At 52.5% G+C, this 22,876-nt stretch overlaps 1 protein-coding gene across 1 annotated transcript in view; it reads right to left on the bottom strand.

Annotated features, from left to right (window-relative positions):
* LOC121272200 (calmodulin-binding transcription activator 2-like) overlaps positions 1 to 22,876 on the bottom strand; it is a 156,066-nt gene that overhangs the window by 124,437 nt on the left and 8,753 nt on the right. The window contains exon 2 of the mRNA XM_041178725.1: positions 12,140 to 12,243. Coding sequence (XP_041034659.1) covers positions 12,140 to 12,243 — 104 coding nt within the window. The remainder of the gene's footprint in view (positions 1 to 12,139; positions 12,244 to 22,876) is intronic.

Here is a 22,876-nt window from a genome sequence, read left to right on the forward strand (position 1 = left end):
TCTCGCCATGCAGTGATATTTGGTACAGATAACCTGCCTCTCTGCCCCCTCACACTCCTAACAGAGACGAGAAGGGGGGCCACTTGCTTTCCACTCCCCCTCGCCACCCAGAAGCCAACCTTCTGTGCCTGGGAGACAGAGTCCGATCTAACCCCAGTCACCCTGACTCTCTCACGCAGGTACATCACGCGCACACATACACACACACACGCATGCACACGTGCGCACACACACACACACACATACAGTCACACGTGCGCACACACACACACACATACAGTCACACGTGCGCACACAGATTTCCAGCAGGACACCATTGTTAAGGAAGAGTATCCCGAGCTGACTATCACTTCCCTGAGCCAGTTTACAGCCAATTCTAACACCTCGACTACAAAGCTGGTAGTCAGCCCTGGAATCACCTTGGTCAATGAGGTTCAGTTACCCACTGGACCAATTCACCATGGCACTCAGAACCACACAGCGCAGAAGAGGCCCTTCGGCCCATCGAGTCTGCACCGACACGTGAGAAACACCTGACCTACCTCCCTAACCCCATTTACCAGCACTTGGCCCATAGCCTTGAATGTTATGAGGTGCCCAGTGCTCATCCAGGTACTTTTTAAAGGATGTGAGGCAACCCGTCTCCACCACCCCCCAATCAGAAAGTCCTACATTTTATAAATAAATCCCAGCCGTCAGCCATTTCAATAGCTCTCCAAAGCCAATCCAACATGAAGTATAAACACCTTCGAAACTGATTTCAACTGGATCACACAGGATCAGACTCACACATACACGTGGATCACACAGGATCACACTCACACATACACATGGATCACACAGGATCATACTCTCACAGACAACTGGATCACACAGGATCAGACTCACACATACACGTGGATCACACAGGATCAGACTCAGACATACACGTGGATCACACAGGATCAGACTCACACATACACGTGGATCACACAGGATTAGACTCACACATACACGTGGATCACACAGGATCAGACTCACACATACACGTGGATCACACAGGATCAGACTCACACATACACGTGGATCACACAGGATCAGACTCACACATACACGTGGATCACACAGGATCAGACTCACACATACACGTGGATCACACAGGATCAGACTCTCACAAACACGTAAATCACACAGGATCAGACTCACACATACACGTGGATCACATAGGATCACACTCATAAATACAGATGGATTACACAGGATCAGACTCACACATACACGTGGATCACACAGGATCAAACTCATACATACACGTGGATCACACAGGATCAGACTCAGACATACACGTGGATCACACAGGATCAGACTCACACATACATGTGGATCACACAGGATCAGACTCACACATACACGTGGATCACACAGCATCAGACTCACAAATACACGTGGATCACACAGGATCAAACTCATACATACACGTGGATCACACAGGATCAAACTCATACATACAGATGGATCACACAGGATCAGACTTACACATACACATGGATCACACAGGATCAAACTCATACATACACGTGGCTCACACAGGATCACACTCTCACAGACAAGTGGATCACACAGGATCAAACTCATACATACAGATGGATCACACAGGATCAGACTCACACATACAGATGGATCACACAGGATCAAACTCAGACATACACATGGATCACACTCTCACAGACAAGTGGATCACACTCTCACAGACAAGTGGATCACACAGGATCAAACTCATACATACAGGTGGATCACACAGGATCAAACTCATACATACAGATGGATCACACAGGATCAAACTCAGACATACACGTGGATCACACAGGATCAGACTCACACATACAGGTGGATCACACAGGATTGGAATCTCACAGACAGTTCCCAGAGTGAGCTCACTCACAGGACTAAAGCAAAGATCATAGCCTGGCAATTCGTGAGGTACATGTGAATGCAGGACTCGTTCTCGCTGCAAGTGAGTGGACATCCCCTAAGATGTAAGTAAATGGTATTGAGGGCTAGGAGAGATGTGGCCATATCGCTCACTTAACTTTACTCTCCCTGGAGCTTGTCAGTAATTAATGTATCGTCTTCCTTGCTCCACAGCGTGATCGCACTCATACTGACCCTCAGCAGCCTCATGAGGTTCCTGGGCCTCCAGACCATCATCCCCTGATGAGCTCGCATCCTCCTCCAGATCATCCCCTGGGAGGGGGTCACCTCTGTGCATCGCTAGACAGTGAAGGGCACAACACACAGTGATGCTGCAGGAAACCCCACCGGGAGTGTACTGGAGTGAAGCCAACTGAGCTGTCCAGGCATCTGAAACCCACCTTCAGAAGCCCTGTGGTCTGCTCTATAAGGGAGTGTGTGGAGCTGTGAGCAGCGTTGTACCTCTCCTCGGAATGACTCTGAGGGCAACGCATTGGTGTCATCAGCCAGCGGGTTTCAGCGGGTACCCCTTATCCCTAAACAGCCATCCCTGCAAACGTTATGGCCCCTCAAAAATCTCAGGCACCAGGGAGTGACTCAAGATGTAGGAGTCATGACAACTCCCAGGGCGCTGTGCACAAACATGCAGCATGTGCTTCCGGTGATCATACACCAGTTGTAATGACAGCCCTTGTAGTTTATAAACATTAGGAGCTGCTGCCATGAAGCACTGAGAGCCACAGGGGTGTAACCCATTGCACTCTGCACTCTGGGGAAGCCTGAGTTAGCAGCAATGCCAGTGAATCTCGCAGCCTGGCTATCTTCATCCAGAGCAAAGCTGACACAATGATGGGCCTTCCTGTAACCTGCTTAGTGCATCCATGTGTGGCAGACTGAGGTGTCACACAGGTCCCCTGTTGATCCTCGGAAAGAACCAGTGGCCATGGAATTGAGCGCTGCAGTCCCCTTCAAAGCCACTGGCAAGGGGCAGCCTCCAACTCCACGTGGCCTATGTGATGAACCAGGCCTCGGGATAAGCGCAGACGGACATAGCATTGTCTCTCACTCATCTGAAAATATAAGACTCTTCAACAATGAACCCTAGGCTGGGTGATTCTGACCCTCCTGTTGGTGCTGTGGCTCCGCTTGACCATGTCCCTCTTGTTGGAGCTGTGTGCGGAGTCGCCTCTCCCTCCTTCACCTCCTCCACTGCAATAGGACCCTGACAAAGGCAGCATTGAGCCCTGGATCCATATCTGCTTTTGCCTTCTCTCTGAAAGGAAACATTGAAGACATTAATGACTCGAGGGGCAGGAAAAGGAAGCTTAGAAGGTGACACATCTGGAGACTGTGAGGGTTCCGGTCTTACCTGTACAGTAGCTGATGTGGCCTTTCCCGAGATACCTGAATATACATTGAGGTGACCAAGATGTCATCACAAATGTAACATCTTGAGCCCTGTGTGGGCTGCTAAAGTTTAAGTGAGATGAGTGACCCAACCTAGCTGTGTGCTCCAACCTCAGACAGTGTTCGCCCCTCCCTGTCACTGACACCCCTCCCCATTACCCCCGTGTCCACCCTCCTCCCCATTGCCCCCGTGTCCACCCCCCCTCACTGTCTCCCCTCCCCATTACCCCTGTGTCCACCCCTCCCTCTCACTGACACCCCTCCCCATTGCCCCCGTATCCACCCCCCCTCACTGTCTCCCCTCCCCATTGCCCCCGTGTCCACCCTCCCCTCCCCCTCACTGACACCCCTCCCCATTGCCCCCGTGTCCACCCCCCCTCACTGTCTCCCCTCCCCATTGCCCCCGTGTCCACCCTCCCCTCCCCCTCACTGACACTCCTCCCCATTGCCCCCGTGTCCACCCCTCCCCCTCACTACCACTCCACCACCTTCCCTCCCCATTGCCCCCATCACCTTCTTCAACCCCACCCCGGCCTCACAGCCCACGCCCGGTTGAAGTCTCTGAAAGTGGATGGGTATTGCAGCACAGGGGCTGTCCCTCTGGACAATAAAAGCAAAGAGAAGGAGCAGCCCAACCCCCCAGCCGCAGACCGGGGCAGTGCTGAGATAGCTCGGGGTTACTGGCGAGCTCAGGTCTGACTTGTGCACCTCACCCTTTTCAAACGGGTGTGAGGCCGACGTGATGGAGGACTGGAAATGTGGCCAGATCCCAGCCAGCTGCTGTTTTACTGAGTATTCCTGAGATGCTAACGAATGCAGATAGTGTTTGTGCCACCAGCCAGCGGGATAACCGAACACACCGTTGGGAGGATTGGGGCTTGTTCTTACAACGGTGGCTCTGTGACCTTTTCCCTGTGGCTGGATTCTCTGCTCCCGCACCCCCCCAGCCCCAAACCCACTGCAGGGGGACTGAGAAACTTCCAGGCTCAGGCACTGGCGGATCACACAGGATCAGACTCTCACATACAGGTGGATCACGCAGGATCAGACTCCCAGACACAGGTGGATCACACAGGATCAGACTCCCAGACACAGGTGGATCACGCAGGATCAGACTCCCAGACACAGGTGGATCACGCAGGATCAGACTCCCAGACACAGGCGGATCACGCAGGATCAGACTCCCAGACACAGGTGGATCACGCAGGATCAGACTCCCAGACACAGGCGGATCACGCAGGATCAGACTCCCAGACACAGGCGGATCACGCAGGATCAGACTCCCAGACACAGGCGGATCACGCAGGATCAGACTCCCAGACACAGGTGGATCACGCAGGATCAGACTCCCAGACACAGGCGGATCACACAGGATCAGACTCTCACATACAGGTGGATCACACAGGATCAGATTCTCACATACAGGTGGATCACACAGGATCAGACTCCCAGACACAGGTAGATCACACAGGATCAGACTCCAAGACACAGCGGATCACACAGGATCAGACTCTCACATACAGGTGGATCACACAGGATCAGACTCCCAGACACAGCGGATCACACAGGATCAGACTCTCACATACAGGTGGATCACACTGGATCAGACTCTCACATACAGGTGGATCACACAGGATCAGACTCTCACATACAGATGGATCACACCGGATCAGACTCTCACATACAGGTGGATCATACAGGATCAGACTCTCACATATAGGTGGATCACACAGGATCAGACTCTCACATACACGTGGATCACACAGGATCAGACTCAGACATATACGTGGATCACACAGGATCAGACTCTCACATACAGATGGATCACACCGGATCAGACTCTCACATACAGGTGGATCATACAGGATCAGACTCTCACATATAGGTGGATCACACAGGATCAGACTCTCACATACACGTGGATCACACAGGATCAGACTCAGACATATACGTGGATCACACAGGATCAGACTCTCACGTACAGGTGGATCACACAGGATCAGACTCTCACATACAGGTGGATCACACAGGATCAGACTCTCACATACAGGTGGATCACACAGGATCAGACTCTCACATACAGGTGGATCACACAGGATCAGACTCTCACATACAGGTGGTTATGATGTACAGGTTGAGGAAGGGTTTTTTTGATACTCAGGATGCCAGCTGAAATTACAGGTGACTGCTGACACTCAAGTGCTTTCAGTGTTAGTATTTTGAAGTTTCACCTGTAAGGTGAGTTTCCCCAATCACTGTTCTATTCTTAACACTTTTAAAACTTTTAAACTTCTGTTCTGAACCCAGATTTTTCATTTGACAAATTGATTGATGTCCCCTCTCTATCCATTCTCTGCAAACCTCTGACTATAAGAGGCAGCACTTCGCCAACACACAACAATACACATTGGTTAAAACAAAGTTGCAGAAAGCTGATGGAAATATACTTAATGCAGCATTGAAAGTTTCATAAACTGAGCTCTCCCAATATCACTGAGCACGTGTATAAAACCAGCTCGCGGGAGCTACAATCAAAAGATAGAGAGAGTGGGCAGATAGATGGCAGATGAAGTTCAATGAGGAGAAGTGTGAGGTGATGTATTTTGGTGGGAAGAACATGGACAGACAATATAAAATAAGGGGTGAAATTTTGAAGGGGGTTCAGGAGCAGAAAGAGCTGGGTGAAAATGTGTACAGATCATTGAAGATGGCAGGACAGGTGGAGAGAACGGTTAATAAAACAGATAGTATCTTGGGCTTTATTAATAGGGGATAGAGTACAACAGCAGGAAGGTTATGCTGAATTTATATAAGACGCCGGTTAGACCTCAGCTGGAGTATTGTGCACAGTTCTGGGCATCACATTATAGGAAGGGTGTGAACACATTGGTGAGGGTGCAGAAGAGGTTTACAAGAATGGTTCCAGGGGTGAGAAACTTCACCTATGAGGATAGATTGCAGAGGTTGGGACTGTTCTCCTTGGAGAGAGAAGGCTGAGAGGAGATTTGATAGAAATGTTCAAAATTGTGAGGGGGCTGGACAGAGTAGATAGGGAGAAGTTGTTCCTGCTGGTGAAAGGATCAAGAACGAGAGGGCACAGATTTAAAGTGATTTGCAAAAGAAGCAAATGTGATGTGAGAAAAAACTATTTCATACAGCGAGTGGTCGGGTCTGGAATGTGCTGCCTGGAGGTGTGGGGGAGGCAGGTTCAATCGAGGCATTCCAGGGGGCGTTAGATGATTATTTGAATGGAAACAATGTGCAGGAGTATGGGGAAAAGGCAGGGCAATGGCACTAGGTCATAATGCTTATTTGGAGAGCCAGTGCAGACAAGATGGGTTGAATGGCCTCCTTTTGTGGTGTTAAGATTCTGTGAGAGCACAGGACTGGGAGGGATGGGTGTAAAGCAAAGGACTGAGATGGTCAAATATAATGTCCTTAATTACTTTTCAGTATTAGCTTTGTTAATCTGCAGTCTGCTTTTGCTTGAAACACTTGTATTTTCCTCTTTAGAAGCAGTGTAAATATGACATTGAAACTAGGGCTCTTACAGCCTGAACCACTTTCATCTTCAAGTTTATGTGCTGAGTCCCCACCTCCAGGAGTGGAAAAAGAGTGTCGAGGTTGAGGGAGATAAAAGGGGGTCACAGGGATTGAGCAAGTACGTGCTACTGAATCGAACAAGGGAAATTGAGTGAGTTTTGCTGCTGTTCCCTTTGTTAGGGCCATAGTAAAGGGGCAAATCAGCATGTGACAGAGATCAGTGTAGGTGGGATAAAGCACCAAGTTCCCATGGTTACCAACCTTGCCCAAATTGCATCAGGAAATATCATTTCTAGCTCCGATTTCGTTAATTGCTGCTTAGATACTTGCATGTATTAATCTTTGTTTTCACTTTCCAAATTGAACTATTACTGTAACCAATTGGTGTTTCTTCTAACTCACTGGAACTGACGGGAATCCTAAAGCAGGGCTCTTTAAGAGAGTAGGGAGCAGGTAACCAACAGCAGCCAACACCAAGGAAAAGCAAATCCCTCAGGCCCGATATCAGCTCCGTATATGTTACTGGGAGAAACTGGTTTTGATGGAATTGTAGGATCCCATCCCTGAAGGGCCTGCCAGTAATAAAACAGACAAGTGAGACCAAGCCTGGAACTTTAGCAGGCAAATAGATAAGGTCGTTCCAAACAAACTGCTTGTTCAGAGCAACTTCCAAACTGAAAAGGCACATCGACGGCTAGAATACTGATTCAAAAGCAGATGGCAGAAAGGAAGGCGGAAAGGGGCACTGGCGCGATGGGAGAGACACTGGCGCGATGGGAGAGACACACTGGCGCGATGGGAGAGACACACTGGCACGATGGGAGAGACAGTCTGGCACGATGGGAGAGACACTCTGGCACGATGGGAGAGACACTGGCGCGATGGGAGAGACACTGGCGCGATGGGAGAGACACACTGGCGCAATGGGAGAGACACGCTGGCGCAATGGGAGAGACACTGGCGCGATGGGAGAGACACTGGCGCGATGGGAGAGACACTGACGCGATGGGAGAGACACTGGCGCGATGGGAGAGACACACTGGCGCGATGGGAGAGACACTGGCGCGATGGGAGAGACACAGGCGCGATGGGAGAGACACACTGGCGCGATGGGAGAGACACTGGCGCGATGGGAGAGACACACTGGCGCGATGGGAGAGACACACTGGCGCGATGGGAGAGACACACTGGCGCGATGGGAGAGACACTGACGCGATGGGAGAGACACTGACGCGATGGGAGAGACACTGGCGCGATGGGAGAGACACTGGCGCGATGGGAGAGACACTGGCGCGATGGGAGAGACACTGACGCGATGGGAGAGACACTGGCGCGATGGGAGAGACCCTGGCGCGATGGGAGAGACCCTGGCGCGATGGGAGAGACACTGGCGCGATGGGAGAGACACACTGGCGTGATGGGAGACACACTGGCGCGATGGGAGACACACTGGCGCGATGGGAGACACATTGGCGCGATGGGAGACACACTGGCGCGATGGGAGACACACTGGCGCGATGGGAGGGACACACTGGCGCGATGGGAGGGACACACTGGCGCGATGGGAGGGACACACTGGCGCGATGGGAGGGACACACTGGCGCGATGGGAGGGACACACTGGCGCGATGGGAGACACACTGGCGCGATGGGAGACACACTGGCGCGATGGGAGACACTGGCGCGATGGGAGAGACATTGGCGCGATGGGAGAGACACTGGCGCGATGGGAGAGACACTGGCGCGATGGGAGAGACACTGGCGCGATGGGAGACACACTGGCGCGATGGGAGACACACTGGCGCGATGGGAGACACACTGGCGCGATGGGAGAGACACTGGCGCGATGGGAGAGACACTGGCGCGATGGGAGAGACACTGGCACGATGGGAGAGACACTGGCGCGATGGGAGACACACTGGCGCGATGGGAGACACTGGCGCGATGGGAGACACACTGGCGCGATGGGAGACACACTGGCGCGATGGGAGAGACACTGGCGCGATGGGAGACACACTGGCGCGATGGGAGACACACCGGCGCGATGGGAGACACACTGGCGCAATGGGAGAGACACTGGCGCGATGGGAGAGACATTGGCGCGATGGGAGACACACTGGCGCGATGGGAGACACACTGGCGCGATGGGAGAGACATTGGCGCGATGGGAGACACACTGGCGCGATGGGAGAGATTACCAATATCTGTGCCCAGAGAGGCGACCCACAAAGCGAAAAGAAACGGAAATTCCAGTTTGGGAGAAAGTTCCTTCACCTTAACACGCTACAGCATTTCTTTCACTTGGACGCGTCTCTTTAAGAAGTGTCTGTTGACGTATGTTTTTGCTGGCATTATTCTCTATTCACAGAGCTGGAAGCTGTTTAACCCTCTGTCTGCCTGTCTTCAATGTCAGTGTTTTAATCAAGATCTTACACAAACCATGCGCTGCTTTAAGTCTGCCAACTGCTTTCTCTGTCCACACTTGGCTTTTCTTATGAGATATTTGAGATATTGACATGTTTTAGTTTGCAGACTAACGTGCTAATATTGTGTGTTACTATTACCGTGGGCTGATGACTGGGGGAAATATCGAGTAAAAATTTGACACTGTTGAGTTAATAATGCACGATGAGGATCAATATCTTTAAGGTGCAGGAAAAGGTTGTTGAGTACGATTATTTCACGCAGAAGCAGGGAGAAGCGTGTGGCTTGTGACTAGAGTTAAAGGTGACGATAAAAGATTTACTATCACTTAGTTACTCGCACAAATGTCAAAACCAGAGGAAGTTTGTTTAAAAAGGATGAGGTCCAGCCTCGAGGTTCCAGTTGTGATGGCTTCCGATAGCAGGTCAATTTGAACTTTTCAAAGAACTTCATTTTATTTTGATAGCAGCAGGGAATAAAAAAACCTGCTATTACTTTGTGCAGCTTCGATTAAAAAGACGTGGTCCCATTTGAAATCAATGTGAAGGTCCACAAAGCTCTGTTTTCTTAATCCTGTTCCTGCCAGTCCCAGACTTTGCTGTTACCATTGGCTCCCCTCTTTCATCTGCTAGGATTTCAACCAGCATGAAGAGATTTGGAATAAAAGAGGGTTTCTCTCTGCAAACTCGAGTCACGGCCAACATCAGGGTTGGTTCTGGCAGGAGCTGAGAATAGGCAAGAGCCTTTAGGGATTATTAAATCCTGAGCCCTTTCCAACATCATCACAAGGCCAGTGAGAAGGGCAAGGCGGACCAGCTCGTGGAGAAACGAGGTTGGGGGGGGGTGGGGTGGTGGGGGGAGGTCTCCCTATATGTGGCTGTGGTGCACCAGAGGCAGCTTAAATAAACTGCAAGTGAAACACCCCAGCTTAGAGCTTGGAAGTGGAGGACTGGAGGTCAGCCCCAGACAGACAAAGATGAGGGCTCAAGGCCCAAAGAACAGGATAACGTGATACCTGATCCATGCAAATGGGTGGTCTCACATCGCAGTCCCCATACCCCTAGTGGGCACCAGACAGGTGACAGCTCAGTCCAAAGGCCAGTGCAGATACAAAGGACTCCTTGTGTGGATCAGGATCTGTGAATGCCATTATTAACGCCTGCTTCAGGTATGCATGACTCAGGCCCGGGGTTAAAATACCCTCCAAATTGGTAAAGATTCTAAATATGATGGAATAACGGAAAAAAAAAGGAAAAGTCCCTCCCGTCACAAGTTACAAGAATCCTTTTATTTTTAAGAGACTGTCTCCATTAAAAGCCTGCACCACTGATGCAGCGCCACTGACTGTGGAGCTCTCTCCCTCTCCTTCAATGTGCAGTGGTGTTACAAAGATTTATTTTCTGAAAGCTAAGGCTTTCCATCAGCTATATTCAGTGTTTTCACAGTTGTTTGGAAAGACGCCCGAAGAAAGACCATAAACGCAAAAAGAGAAAAACTGCGGACGCTGGAACTTTGAAACAAAAACAGAAATTGCAGGAAAAACTCAGCAGGTCTGGAAGCATCTGCGGAGAGAGAAAAACAGAGTTAACACTTCAGGTCATTGTAACCTGGAATGTTTTGAGGAAAAGTCACAATGACATAAGGCGCTGAGTTTTATAAGCACACTGGATTTCAAAAATTCCTATTTTCTGTATCATGTTTGGTTAATAATCTAATTTGAGTCCAATGAAATTCAGACTTGAGGCATCTGCAGAATTATTATTTTAGTGTTTCTTCTGGCACCTTTCCAAATAACTGGAAAAAAACACTGAATCTAACTGAGGTGAACCAACCAACCCATTAAACTGTGAAAACCAAAGCTTCATCACAGCCTGTGTGAATTCCTAGCTATGTTAAATCAAGTGATGGTCTGTAATTCCAGACAGGAGCCGATCACGTATATAACAACCCGGCAGTTTTGAGTTTCTTTGATGATTTGGAATGGAACATTTTGGGGCATTCTGCTTGTTTAGTCCCCTTGATTGTGCTGGGATGGGAATAACTGTTAGGAGACTGACAGTACACATCGGGTTTTGAGATTAATGTGGTCAGATAAAAAAAAATTTTAAAACCCAGTAAGAACTAAGGATGAAAGCAAAATACTGCGGATGCTGGAAATCTGAAACACAAACAAAAATAGCTGGAAAAACTCAGCAGGCCTGACAGCATCTGCGGAGAGGAAGATAGAGTTAACGTTTCGAGTCCCTGTGACGAAGGACGTGTTGCTAACTCAATGGCAACAACCAGCAATCATCCTGTAACTGAACTAAACTGGCTAACTGAAGAGTTAGTAAAAGGAGGGGGTCGTCCGTCTCTTCAATAAATGCTAAAACAACAGTTTGAGTTTATTGTAAATGGCTGTTTTGCCTGGCGAGAATGTTGATTTTTAAAATTGATCGTAAGGTTAATGATTTCCGCTGTCTTAAAATTGGGGGGTGCATGAGGGGCCATGAGGGGTCACACAGGTCTCAGAGTATTATGGGGCTGGAAATGACAGAGAGAGAGGGAGGCGCAGGGCTATGGAGGGACTTGTAAACAAGATGAAGCTTTTAAAATCAAGGCGTTGCCAGACTGGGAGATAAGCACGGATAGAGGAACGAGGCTTGGTGCAAGCTGGAACGCAGGGAGCAGGTTTTTGGGTGAGCTGAAGTTAACATGGGTTCAAACAATAGGAGGCTGGCCAGGAAAGCTTTAGAATAGTCGAGTCGGCAAGTGTCAAAGGCATGGCTGGGGGTTAAACGTTTTGGAGCCCTCGTGGATTTTGACCTCAAACTTGCCTCATTGGTGTTCCACCGTTGTCTCTCCTTAGGCAGGGCCGCACATTTGGGTAAACAGTCCATTAGTTTGTTGGGCAAAAACACCTTGATATGATTATTATTTTCTGAAAGAGAAGGAAAGTCATGTTAGGGTTAGTGATGAATGTTGGCTCACAAAACTGCTTGGAAAAGGTGACTTGGGGAGGGAGGCTCTCTCAAAAAACTTCTTGGTTCAACTTAATCCCTTTTTAAAAAAAAAAAAAATTGAAATTTTGTGCTCAAGGGATGAAAGAACTTTCTCTTGTCCTGCCCGGTGTCAGGTAGAGTGGACTCTACCCCCAACTTGTCTTAGAAACAGGAGGATCCACACAGCCCGCACCATTGAGACTCAATCCAGCCACCCTGATTCTGTATTCCTTACTGATCCTGTCAAACTCCGGCCCCAGAGTATGTAGCTGATTCCCAAACAAGAGCGATGAACATCAGCTGCATGGACTGGGTGACAACCGTCGAACTGTAAGAGACTTCCAAGGAGACCTGCGTCTTTTGTGGCCTTGGTGGGTCCATGGACCACATTATATCGGGTGTCTTAGGCTGCTTCAATTTTGTTTGCACATCAGTCCTGCACTCCTGATCTTCGGACACCCGGTGCAGAGAGGGAGGAGGGTCTCCTTCCAAACCTGCTCCAGGGCCCGGCCAACTTGGCCATTTACAGGTCCGGGCAGGGGGCGATCGAGGGGGTCGTCCAGCCTGACTGTCTGCCCCTCGTTCACAGCTGGGTGTCCTTAGAGAGGGAGCACATGGTGTCTGTCGGCACTTTGGAGACCTTCTGTGCCCGTTAGGAACCACGGGGACCAGGGTGCTTTATCAACCCCGATAATTACATTTTAATTTGAGTTTTCTAAGTTTCTTTTGAGATTGTCTCTCTTTTTGCAGTTTCCCTTTAAGGGGCTGCTTTTTAATTTGTCCCTTGGTCTGTTAATTTAGTTTAATTGGTTCCATCAAAATAGTATAAGCTATTAGGTTTTGCTGTGAAAAGCACATTTAACAGGCAGCGGGACTGAACATTCTTTGCATCTCTCTCCCTCTGAATCTGCATTTGACTAGCACCAACAGCGCCTCCTCATTGTTGTCTGTACACCTGTGCCCTTTCTGCTTTGGAATAATTTTACTGATCTGGCTGTTGGAGTTGTTAACAGTGAGAAATGCTGAGGTGGTTTATTTTGGTAAATATAAAAAAACAACCCCCCCCCCCCCCCCCCCCGTGTTATTCTGCCTAATAACTTCCCAGGTTATTTCCCTCACCTAAACACTCTGGCCGTTCACTCTGCACCGAGCATCCTGCCATTAAATTTCATTCCATAACCATTACAGCCAATTTCATTCCAGACTGAAGCACCTGCTGTTACCCTCAGAACGGGAGGGGGGAACGGGAGGGGGGGGGCGGGGGGAACGGGCGGGGGGAACGGGAGGGGGGTTGGGGGGGTCAGGGGGAATGGGAGGGGGGGAACGGGAGGGGGGGGGGGTTAGGAAGGGGCCAGAAGAGGGTGTTGGGGTGGGGGATGGGAGGGGAGGGAACAGGAGGGGGGAGGGAGTAGGAAGTGAGACGGGGAACAGGGGGAATAGCAGGGCCCCCAGCCTATCTGGCAGGGTGACAGACCAGGTGAGTTTCTTTTGCTGCTACTGATCAGCCTGGTGTAGCTGCACGGTTTGGAGGTGTGACTGTGAAGCGAGCATATCTGCGTAATATGTAAAGATGGCTGTGCAATGTGACTGCAGCTGTGTAGCGCACAGATAGCCACTTGCAGCGATCCACAGCAGACGCTGCTGATTTATGCACTGGATTTGCAAACAGAACCAGGGCACACCTAGCACAAGGGTATCAGGTTGTCAGCCTGGCCCCTGCAACTCCAGCTTGGAGAGACAGATCCCTTCCGCACAGAAGGGACCTCTACGGTGAGCTCTATATTTGTGAATGAGGGGGGGCGGGGGCGGGGGGCGGGGGCGGCGGGGGGCGGGGGCGGGGGCGGGCGGGGGGGCGGGGGGCGGGGGCGGGGCGGGGGCGGGGGCGGCGGGGGCGGGGGCGGGGGCGGCGGGGGCGGCGGGGGCGGCGGGGGCGGGGGGCGGGGGGCGGGGGCGGCGGGGGGGGGCGGCGTCACCATAGCACACAGACATGGGAACAGCACTGTCATTGAAAGCTGGATTTGGCAACCTTCCCACACACCCGAGCCCTGACCATCCCAGGACCTTCCTGCATTTCTATAGTGCCTTTCACCAGCTCAGCACATCCAGAAACACCCAAAGTAAGAAACGCAGCAGCAAAGTTGCACGCGGCAAGCTGCCACAAACAGCAACGAGAACAGGCTCAGATACTTGGGGATGTTGTTGAGCAATGAATGCCGGCCCAGCCCAGGGACAACTCGCTGCTTCCCTTCGACACAGAGGCCTTGGGATCTTTTACATCCACCTGAGAGGGCACTCACTTTAACACCTCACATAAGAGATGGCACCTCCAACGGTGCGGCACTCCCTCAGTACTGACCCTCTGACAGTGCGGCACTCCCTCAGTACTGACCCTCTGACAGTGCGGCACTCCCTCAGTACTGACCCTCCGACAGTGCAGCACTCCCTCAGTACTGACCCTCCGACAGTACAGCACTCCCTCAGTACTGACCCTCTGACAGTGCAGCACTCCCTCAGTACTGACCCTCCGACAGTACAGCACTCCCTCAGTACTGACCCTCCGACAGTGCAGCACTCCCTCAGTACTGACCCTCCGACAGTGCGGCACTCCCTCAGTACTGACTCTCTGACAGTGCGGCACTCCCTCAGTACTGACCCTCTGACAGTGCGGCACTCCCTCAGTACTGACCCTCCAACAGTGCAGCACTCCTTCAGTACTGACCCCCTGACAGTGCAGCATTACCTGAGTACTAACCCTCCGACAGTGCAGCACTCCCTCAGTACTGACCCTCCGACAGTGCTGCACTCCCTCATGACTGACCCTCTGACAGTGCGGCACTCCCTCAGTACTGACCCTCTGACAGTGCGGCACTCCCTCAGTACTGACCCTCCGACAGTGCGGCACTCCCTCAGTACTGACCCTCTGATAGTGCGGCACTCCCTCAGTACTGACCCTCCGACAGTGCAGCACTCCCTCAGTACTGACCCTCCGACAGTGCGGCACTCCCTCAGTACTGACCCTCCGACAGTGCAGCACTCCCTCAGTACTGACCCTCCGACAGTGCAGCACTCCCTCGGTACTGACCATCCGACAGTGCGGCACTCCCTCAGTACTGACCCTCCGACAGTGCAGCACTCCCTCAGTACTGACCCTCCGACAGTGCAGCACTCCCTCAGTACTGACCCTCCGACAGTGCAGCACTCCCTCAGTACTGACCCTCTGAGAGTGCAGCACTCCCTCAGTACTGACCCTCTGAGAGTGCAGCGCTCCCTCAGTACTGACCCTCTGACAGTGCGGCGCTCCCTCAGTACTGACCCTCTGACAGTGCAGCACTCCCTCAGTACTGACCCTCCGACAGTGCAGCACTCCCTCAGTACTGACCCTCCGACAGTGCAGCACTCCCTCAGTACTGACCCTCCGACAGTGCGGCACTCCCTCAGTACTGACCCTCCGACAGTGCGGCACTCCCTCAGTACTGACCCTCCGACAGTGCAGCACTCCCTCAGTACTGACCCTCCAACAGTGAGGCACTCCCTCAGCACTGACCCTCTGACAGTGCGGCACTCCCTCAGTACTGACCCTCCGACAGTGCGGCACTCCCTCAGTACTGACCCTCTGACAGTGCGGCACTCCCTCAGTACTGACCCTCTGACAGTGCAGCACTCCCTCAGCACTGACCCTCTGACAGTGCGGCACTCCCTCAGTACTGACCCTCTGACAGTGCGGCACTCCCTCAGTACTGACCCTCCGACAGTGCGGCACTCCCTCAGTACTGACCCTCCGACAGTGCAGCTCTCCCTCAGTACTGACCCTCTGACAGTGCAGCACTCCCTCAGTACTGACCCTCTGACAGTGCGGCACTCCCTCAGTACTGACCCTCTGACAGTGCGGCACTCCCTCAGCATTGACCCTCTGACAGTGCGGCACTCCCTCAGTACTGACCCTCCGACAGTGCAGCTCTCCCTCAGTACTGACCCTCCGACAGTGCGGCACTCCCTCAGTACTGACCCTCCGACAGTGCAGCGCTCCCTCAGTACTGACCCTCCAACAGTGCGGCACTCCCTCAGTACTGACCCTCCGACAGTGCGGCACTCCCTCAGTACTGACCCACCGACAGTGCGGCACTCCCTCAGTACTGACTCTCTGACAGTGCGGCACTCCCTCAGTACTGACCCTCCGACAGTGCGGCACTCCCTCAGTACTGACTCTCTGACAGTGCGACACTCCCTCAGTACTGACCCTCAGACAATGCGGCTCTCCCTCAGTAGTGACCCTGCGACAGTGCGGCACACCCTCAGTACCGACCCTCCGACAGTGTGGCACTCCCTCAGTACTGACCCTCCAACAGTGCGGCACTCCCTCAGCACTGACCCTCTGACAGTGTGGCACTCCCTCAGTACTGACCCTCCAACAGTGCGGCACTCCCTCAGTACTGACCCTCCGACAGTGTGGCACTCCCTCAGTACTGACCCTCCAACAGTGCGGCACTCCCTCAGTACTGACCCTCCGACAGTGCGGCACTCCCTCAGTACTGACCCTCCGACAGTGCGGCACTCCCTCAGTACTGACCCTCCGACAGTGCGGCACTCCCTCAGTACTGACCCTCTGACAGTGCGGCACTCCCTCAGTACTCTACTGGAGTGTCAGTTGAGAACTTTATGTTCAATCCCTGGAGCGGGACTTGAACCCACAATTTCTGATTCGGAGATGAGTGTTACCTCCTGAGCTGATACCTGCAATCCACAATCTTTAATCCCAGAGAGAAATGCACAACACGTCTCCAAAATAGTGCCAGGGCACAGAAAATTCAGGAAGCTTCAAGAGTTAGGATTCTGCTCTGTTACCTTACACTCCCTTCAAGACCCTGGGGAACTTTCGAACCAACTTGACCCAACAGTAAATGTGATAATCTTACCAGGAACCATTTAGATGATATCATTTTCAGTTTTATATCGTCTCCCTCGTCCTCTTTTTCTGTCCAATTCTGACTGTGCCACAATTAACTCTCAGTGAACATCAGGAAGACTGAAGCCATTGCTTTCTGTCCCTGCACAAATTCTATTCCCTAAACACTTACTCTGTCTCTCTCCACCACCAACATCTTGGGCTGGACCAGGTGGTTCACAACATTGGCATCCTATCAGATCCGAAGCTGAATTTCCATACCACATTCGCACAGTCACCACCAACGTCCCCCTCTGTGATGTCACCTCAGCTCAGCCCACAGCCGGGTGTTTGTTACCAGTTATTCCGATGGTTTTGTGGCTGGCCTCCCAGTTTGCACTCTCTGTAAACTGCAGCCTATCCTAAAACCTGCTGTCCCTCTCATCACTCGCACCTAGTCACGTTCACCCACGGCCCCCTGTGTTCACCGACCTCCACTGGCTCCCAGTGCAGCAACACCTCAATTTTAGGATTCTCATCGTCGTTTTCAATCCTTCCATGGTGTCTCTCTTCCTAACTCTGTAACCTCCCACCCAACTATTCAAGATCTCTGTATCCTTTCAATTCTGGCCTCTTGGACATCCTCCAGGGCTCTGGGCCAAACGCTGGGAAATGGGATCAGTGTAGTCAGATCTTTGTTGGCCGGCGCAGACACGGTGGGCTGAATGGCCTGCTTCTGTGCTGCAAACGTCTATTAGTCTATCGTCCACTTCCTTCAGTCCTGCACTGGCCGTTGTACCTTCAGTTGCCAAGGCCTGAAGTTCTGGAATTCACTCCACCTCTCGAAACCGTCTTCTCTGCCCAAATGTTGACTCAGCCTGAGCCCAAGAGATCCTTATGTGGCTTGGTGTCAATTTTTATCTGACCACCGTGGGACATTTTGCCATGTTAAAGGCACGGTATAGTTGCAAAAAGATTGTTGTTATGAAGAATGTCAGCTAGGGTAAGGAACTAAAGGGCAAACGCTGCCCAAGGCAGCACAGCCAGTAAACCTTCTATTCTGGGAAGTCAAAGGCAAACGCGGACAGCACATCAAAGGAGCAGTGACATTCCCTCTCTCTCTCTCCGGTCACCATTACTCTGCTCACAGGATGGGAAAACATGAGGACAGAGTGTGTGGGGCTCAGACACAATACATACAAGTCCCATGCACACAGCAACACTGTCTATTATAAACAAAGTTTAACATTTGGATAAAAACAAAAAAACTGTGGATGCTGGAAATCCAAAACAAAAACAGAATTACCTGGAAAAACTCAGCAGGTCTGGCAGCATCGGCGGAGAAGAAAAGAGTTGATGTTTCGAGTCCTCATGACCCTGCTGAGTTTTTCCAGGTAATTCTGTTTTTGTTTTTTAACATTTGGATCCTCCCCAACTCTGCAAACAAGGCTTGCTTGGGACAGTGCTGGTTAATCCACGGCTTATTCTATTTAGGAAAATTAACATTCATATAAATGCACAACACCATAAAATAAGCAGTGTATATTACCCATCGCTCAGATAACTGGACTTGAAACCTTGCTGCATCAGTTGTTGGATAATAAAGGAGTGATCCCTGTGTTACAGCAATTTCACTGGGAAATCCTCACACCACAGCCAGCTGCAGTGAGTGGCACACAGGCAACTCCAACATCCCTCGACCGGCACTGTCTACAGCCAGAGGACAGGGTCATTCCCAAGCCTAAACACCGCCTCCTGCTGGCTGGTGTGGAGTAGCGAAGGTCCATCTTGGGACCAGGTTATCCATTGCCAGTGATGGCCACCCTCTGGAGATCCAGAGAAGAAATTCGCAATCAAACAGCGGATTTGACTTTATCTGCGGAGCTCAACTTCCTGGTGAAGGGTCTCTTCCAAGCCCGGGTCATCATTCCTTCAACAGCGCATTTGAAAGCTGGAACATGGTCTGACCTGTGAACATCAGCAGAAACCACCAGTACCCTCTGGAACGAGAGACTTGGGACGAGTTCACATGACTGAAACATCCTGGGATGGAATTCATTGCTGATGTGAACCAGAGGAAGATGCCAAAGTACCGAGTCACGGACAGTCACAGAGTTTGCAGTCCTGTCAGAGGATGCACTCGCTCACCAAGAGACAGGGAGCTTCTGGAATTCCCAATCCCATTCGGACTATTGGAAGAAGCGCTGGACAGACATCAGGGATTCTTCAGAAAGGAAGTGAAGAGTGGTTTTAAACTGGAGAGAGAGAGAGAGAGAGAGAGAGACCCTGGATGCTTTCTCCTCTGCTGCCAGGTAGATTGGGTTCCGACAGAGAGGCCTCACAACAGACAAACTGCACCCCGGGCGTGAATGAGGCTAAGGACCAGCACAGACAATCCTGCCTCCAAACTGCAGGACACTCAAAATGAAACGACATCATCTCTGCACAGGTTCCCAGCCTCACCCAGAGGCTCTCTGTGATAGAAAGAGCTGAAACTCCTCGATAAAAATAACCAGCTCCCACCAGATTCAATTAAATGCCAAAGTGAGTCCCCACAAATCAAACAAGCACCGGATACACATGGAGTTACCCACAGCAGACAAAAATCAGGCCGCAGTCTAACTCATAACTTACCCTCCATCCATTACCACGCTATAGAAACTTGTATTTCAATAGGATACTTTCACAAGCACTGGACATCACAGCCAATGAAGTCCTATCTGAACTGTAGTCACTCTTGCAATGTCGAAAACAGGGCAGCCAATTTGCACAGAGCAAGCTCCCAAAAAGAGCAATGTGACAATAACCCAGATCATGTGTTTTTGTGATGATGAGTCAGGGATAAGTACCTGCCAGGACACGAGACAGAGCTGCTGTACGAGTCTTCAAAACAGTGCCGAACAATATCAAATTCCACCCAGGCAGCCAGGTGGAGCTTGCTTTAAAGTCTGATTCGAAAGCAGACACGGCCAGCAGGGCAGCACTCCCCCAGTACTGACCCTCCGACAGTGCGGCACTCCCTCAGCACTGACCCTCCGACAGTGCGGCACTCCCTCAGCACTGACCCTCCGACAGTGCGGCACTCCCTCAGTACTCACTCTCTGACAGTGCGGCACTCCCCCAGTACTGACCCTCCGACAGTGCGGCACTCCCTCAGCACTGACCCTCCGACAGTGCGGCACTCCCTCAGCACTGACCCTCCGACAGTGCGGCACTCCCTCAGTACTCACTCTCTGACAGTGCGGCACTCCCCCAGTACTGACCCTCCGACAGTGCGGCACTCCCTCAGCACTGACCCTCCGACAGTGCGGCACTCCCTCAGTACTCACTCTCTGACAGTGCGGCACTCCCCCAGTACTGACCCTCCGACAGTGCGGCACTCCCTCAGTACTGACCCTCCGACAGTGCGGCACTCCCTCAGTACTGACCCTCTGACAGTGCGGCACTCCCTCAGTACTGACCCTCCGACAGTGCGGCACTCCCTCAGTACTGACCATCTGACAGTGCAGCACTCCCTCAGTACTGACCCTCCGACAGTGCGGCGCTCCCTCAGCACTGACCCTCTGACAGTGCAGCACTCCCTCAGTACTGACCCTCCGACAGTGCGGCACTCCCTCAGTACTGACCCTCCGACAGTGCGGCACTCCCTCAGTACTGACCCTCTGACAGTGCGGCACTCCCTCAGTACTGACCCTCCGACAGTGCGGCACTCCCTCAGCACTGACCCTCCGACAGTGCGGCACTCCCTCAGTACTCACTCTCTGACAGTGCGGCACTCCCTCAGTACTGACCCTCCGACAGTGCGGCACTCCCTCAGCACTGACCCTCCGACAGTGCGGCACTCCCTCAGTACTCACTCTCTGACAGTGCAGCACTCCCTCAGTACTGACCCTCCGACAGTGCGGCACTCCCTCAGCACTGACCCTCTGACAGTGCAGCACTCCCTCAGCACTGACCCTCCGACAGTGCAGCACTCCCTCAGTACTGACCCTCCGACAGTGCAGCACTCCCTCAGTACTGACCCTCCGACAATGCAGCACTCCCTCAGTACTGACCCTCCGACAGTGCGGCACTCCCTCAGCACTGACCCTCCGACAGTGCGGCACTCCCTCAGTACTGACCCTCTGACAGTGCGGCACTCCCTCAGTACTGACCCTCTGACAGTGCGGCACTCCCTCAGCACTGACCCTCCGACAGTGCGGCACTCCCTCAGTACTGACCCTCTGACAGTGCGGCACTCCCTCAGCACTGACCCTCCGACAGTGCGGCACTCCCTCAGTACTGACCCTCTGACAGTGCAGCACTCCCCCAGTACTGACCCTCTGACAGTGCAGCACTCCCTCAGTACTGACCCTCCGACAGTGCGGCACTCCCTCAGTACTCACTCTCTGACAGGGCAGCACTCCCTCAGTACTGACCCTCTGACAGTGCGGCACTCCCTCAGTACTGACCCTCCGACAGTGCGGCACTCCCTCAGTACTGACCCTCTGACAGTGCGGCACTCCCTCAGTACTGACCCTCCGACAGTGCAGCGCTCCCTCAGTACTGACCCTCTGACAGTGCGGCACTCCCTCAGTACTCACTCTCTGACAGGGCAGCACTCCCTCAGTACTGACCCTCTGACAGTGCGGCACTCCCTCAGTACTGACCCTCTGACGCTGCAGCACTCCCTCAGTACTGACCCTCTGACAGGGCAGCACTCCCTCAGTACTGACCCTCTGACAGTGCGGCACTCCCTCAGTACTGACCCTCTGACAGTGCGGCACTCCCTCAGTACTGACCCTCTGACAGTGCGGCACTCCCTCAGTACTGACCCTCTGACAGTGCGGCACTCCCTCAGTACTGACCCTCTGACAGTGCGGCACTCCCTCAGTACTGACCCTCTGACAGTGCGGCACTCCCTCAGTACTGACCCTCCGACAGTGCAGCACTCCCTCAGTACTGACCCTCTGACAGTGCAGCACTCCCTCAGTACTGACCCTATGACAGTGCAGCACTCCCTCAGTACTGACACACCGACCGTGCAGCACTCCCTCAGTACTGACCCTCTGACAGTGCGGCACTCCCTCAGTACTGACCCTCTGACAGTGCGGCACTCCCTCAGTACTGACCCTCTGACAGTGCAGCACTCCCTCAGTACTGACCCTCTGACAGTGCAGCACTCCCTCAGTACTGACACAACCGACCGTGCAGCACTCCCTCAGTACTGACCCTCTGACAGTGCGGCACTCCCTCAGTACTGACCCTCTGACAGTGCAGCACTCCCTCAGTACTGACCCTCCGACAGTGCAGCACTCCCTCAGTACTGACCCTCTGACAGTGCAGTGCTCCCTCAGTACTGACCCCCCGACAGTGCAGCACTCCCTCAGTACTGACCCTCTGACAGTGCAGCACTCCTTCAGTACTGACCCTCTGACAGTGCGGCACTCCCTCAGTACTGACCCTCTGACAGTGCGGCACTCCCTCAGTACTGACACTCTGACAGTGCAGCACTCCCTCAGTACTGACCCTCCGACAGTGCAGCACTCCCTCAGTACTGACCCTCCGACAGTGCAGCACTCCCTCAGTACTGACCCTCTGACAGTGCAGCACTCCCTCAGTACTGACCCTCTGACAGTGTGGTGCTCCCTCAGTACTGACCCTCTGACGCTGCAGCACTCCCTCAGTACTGACCCTCCGACAGTGCAGCA

The sequence above is a fragment of the Carcharodon carcharias genome, chromosome 33 (assembly GCF_017639515.1).
Source record: "Carcharodon carcharias isolate sCarCar2 chromosome 33, sCarCar2.pri, whole genome shotgun sequence".
In the NCBI taxonomy this organism is placed as follows: Eukaryota; Metazoa; Chordata; class Chondrichthyes; order Lamniformes; family Lamnidae; genus Carcharodon; species Carcharodon carcharias.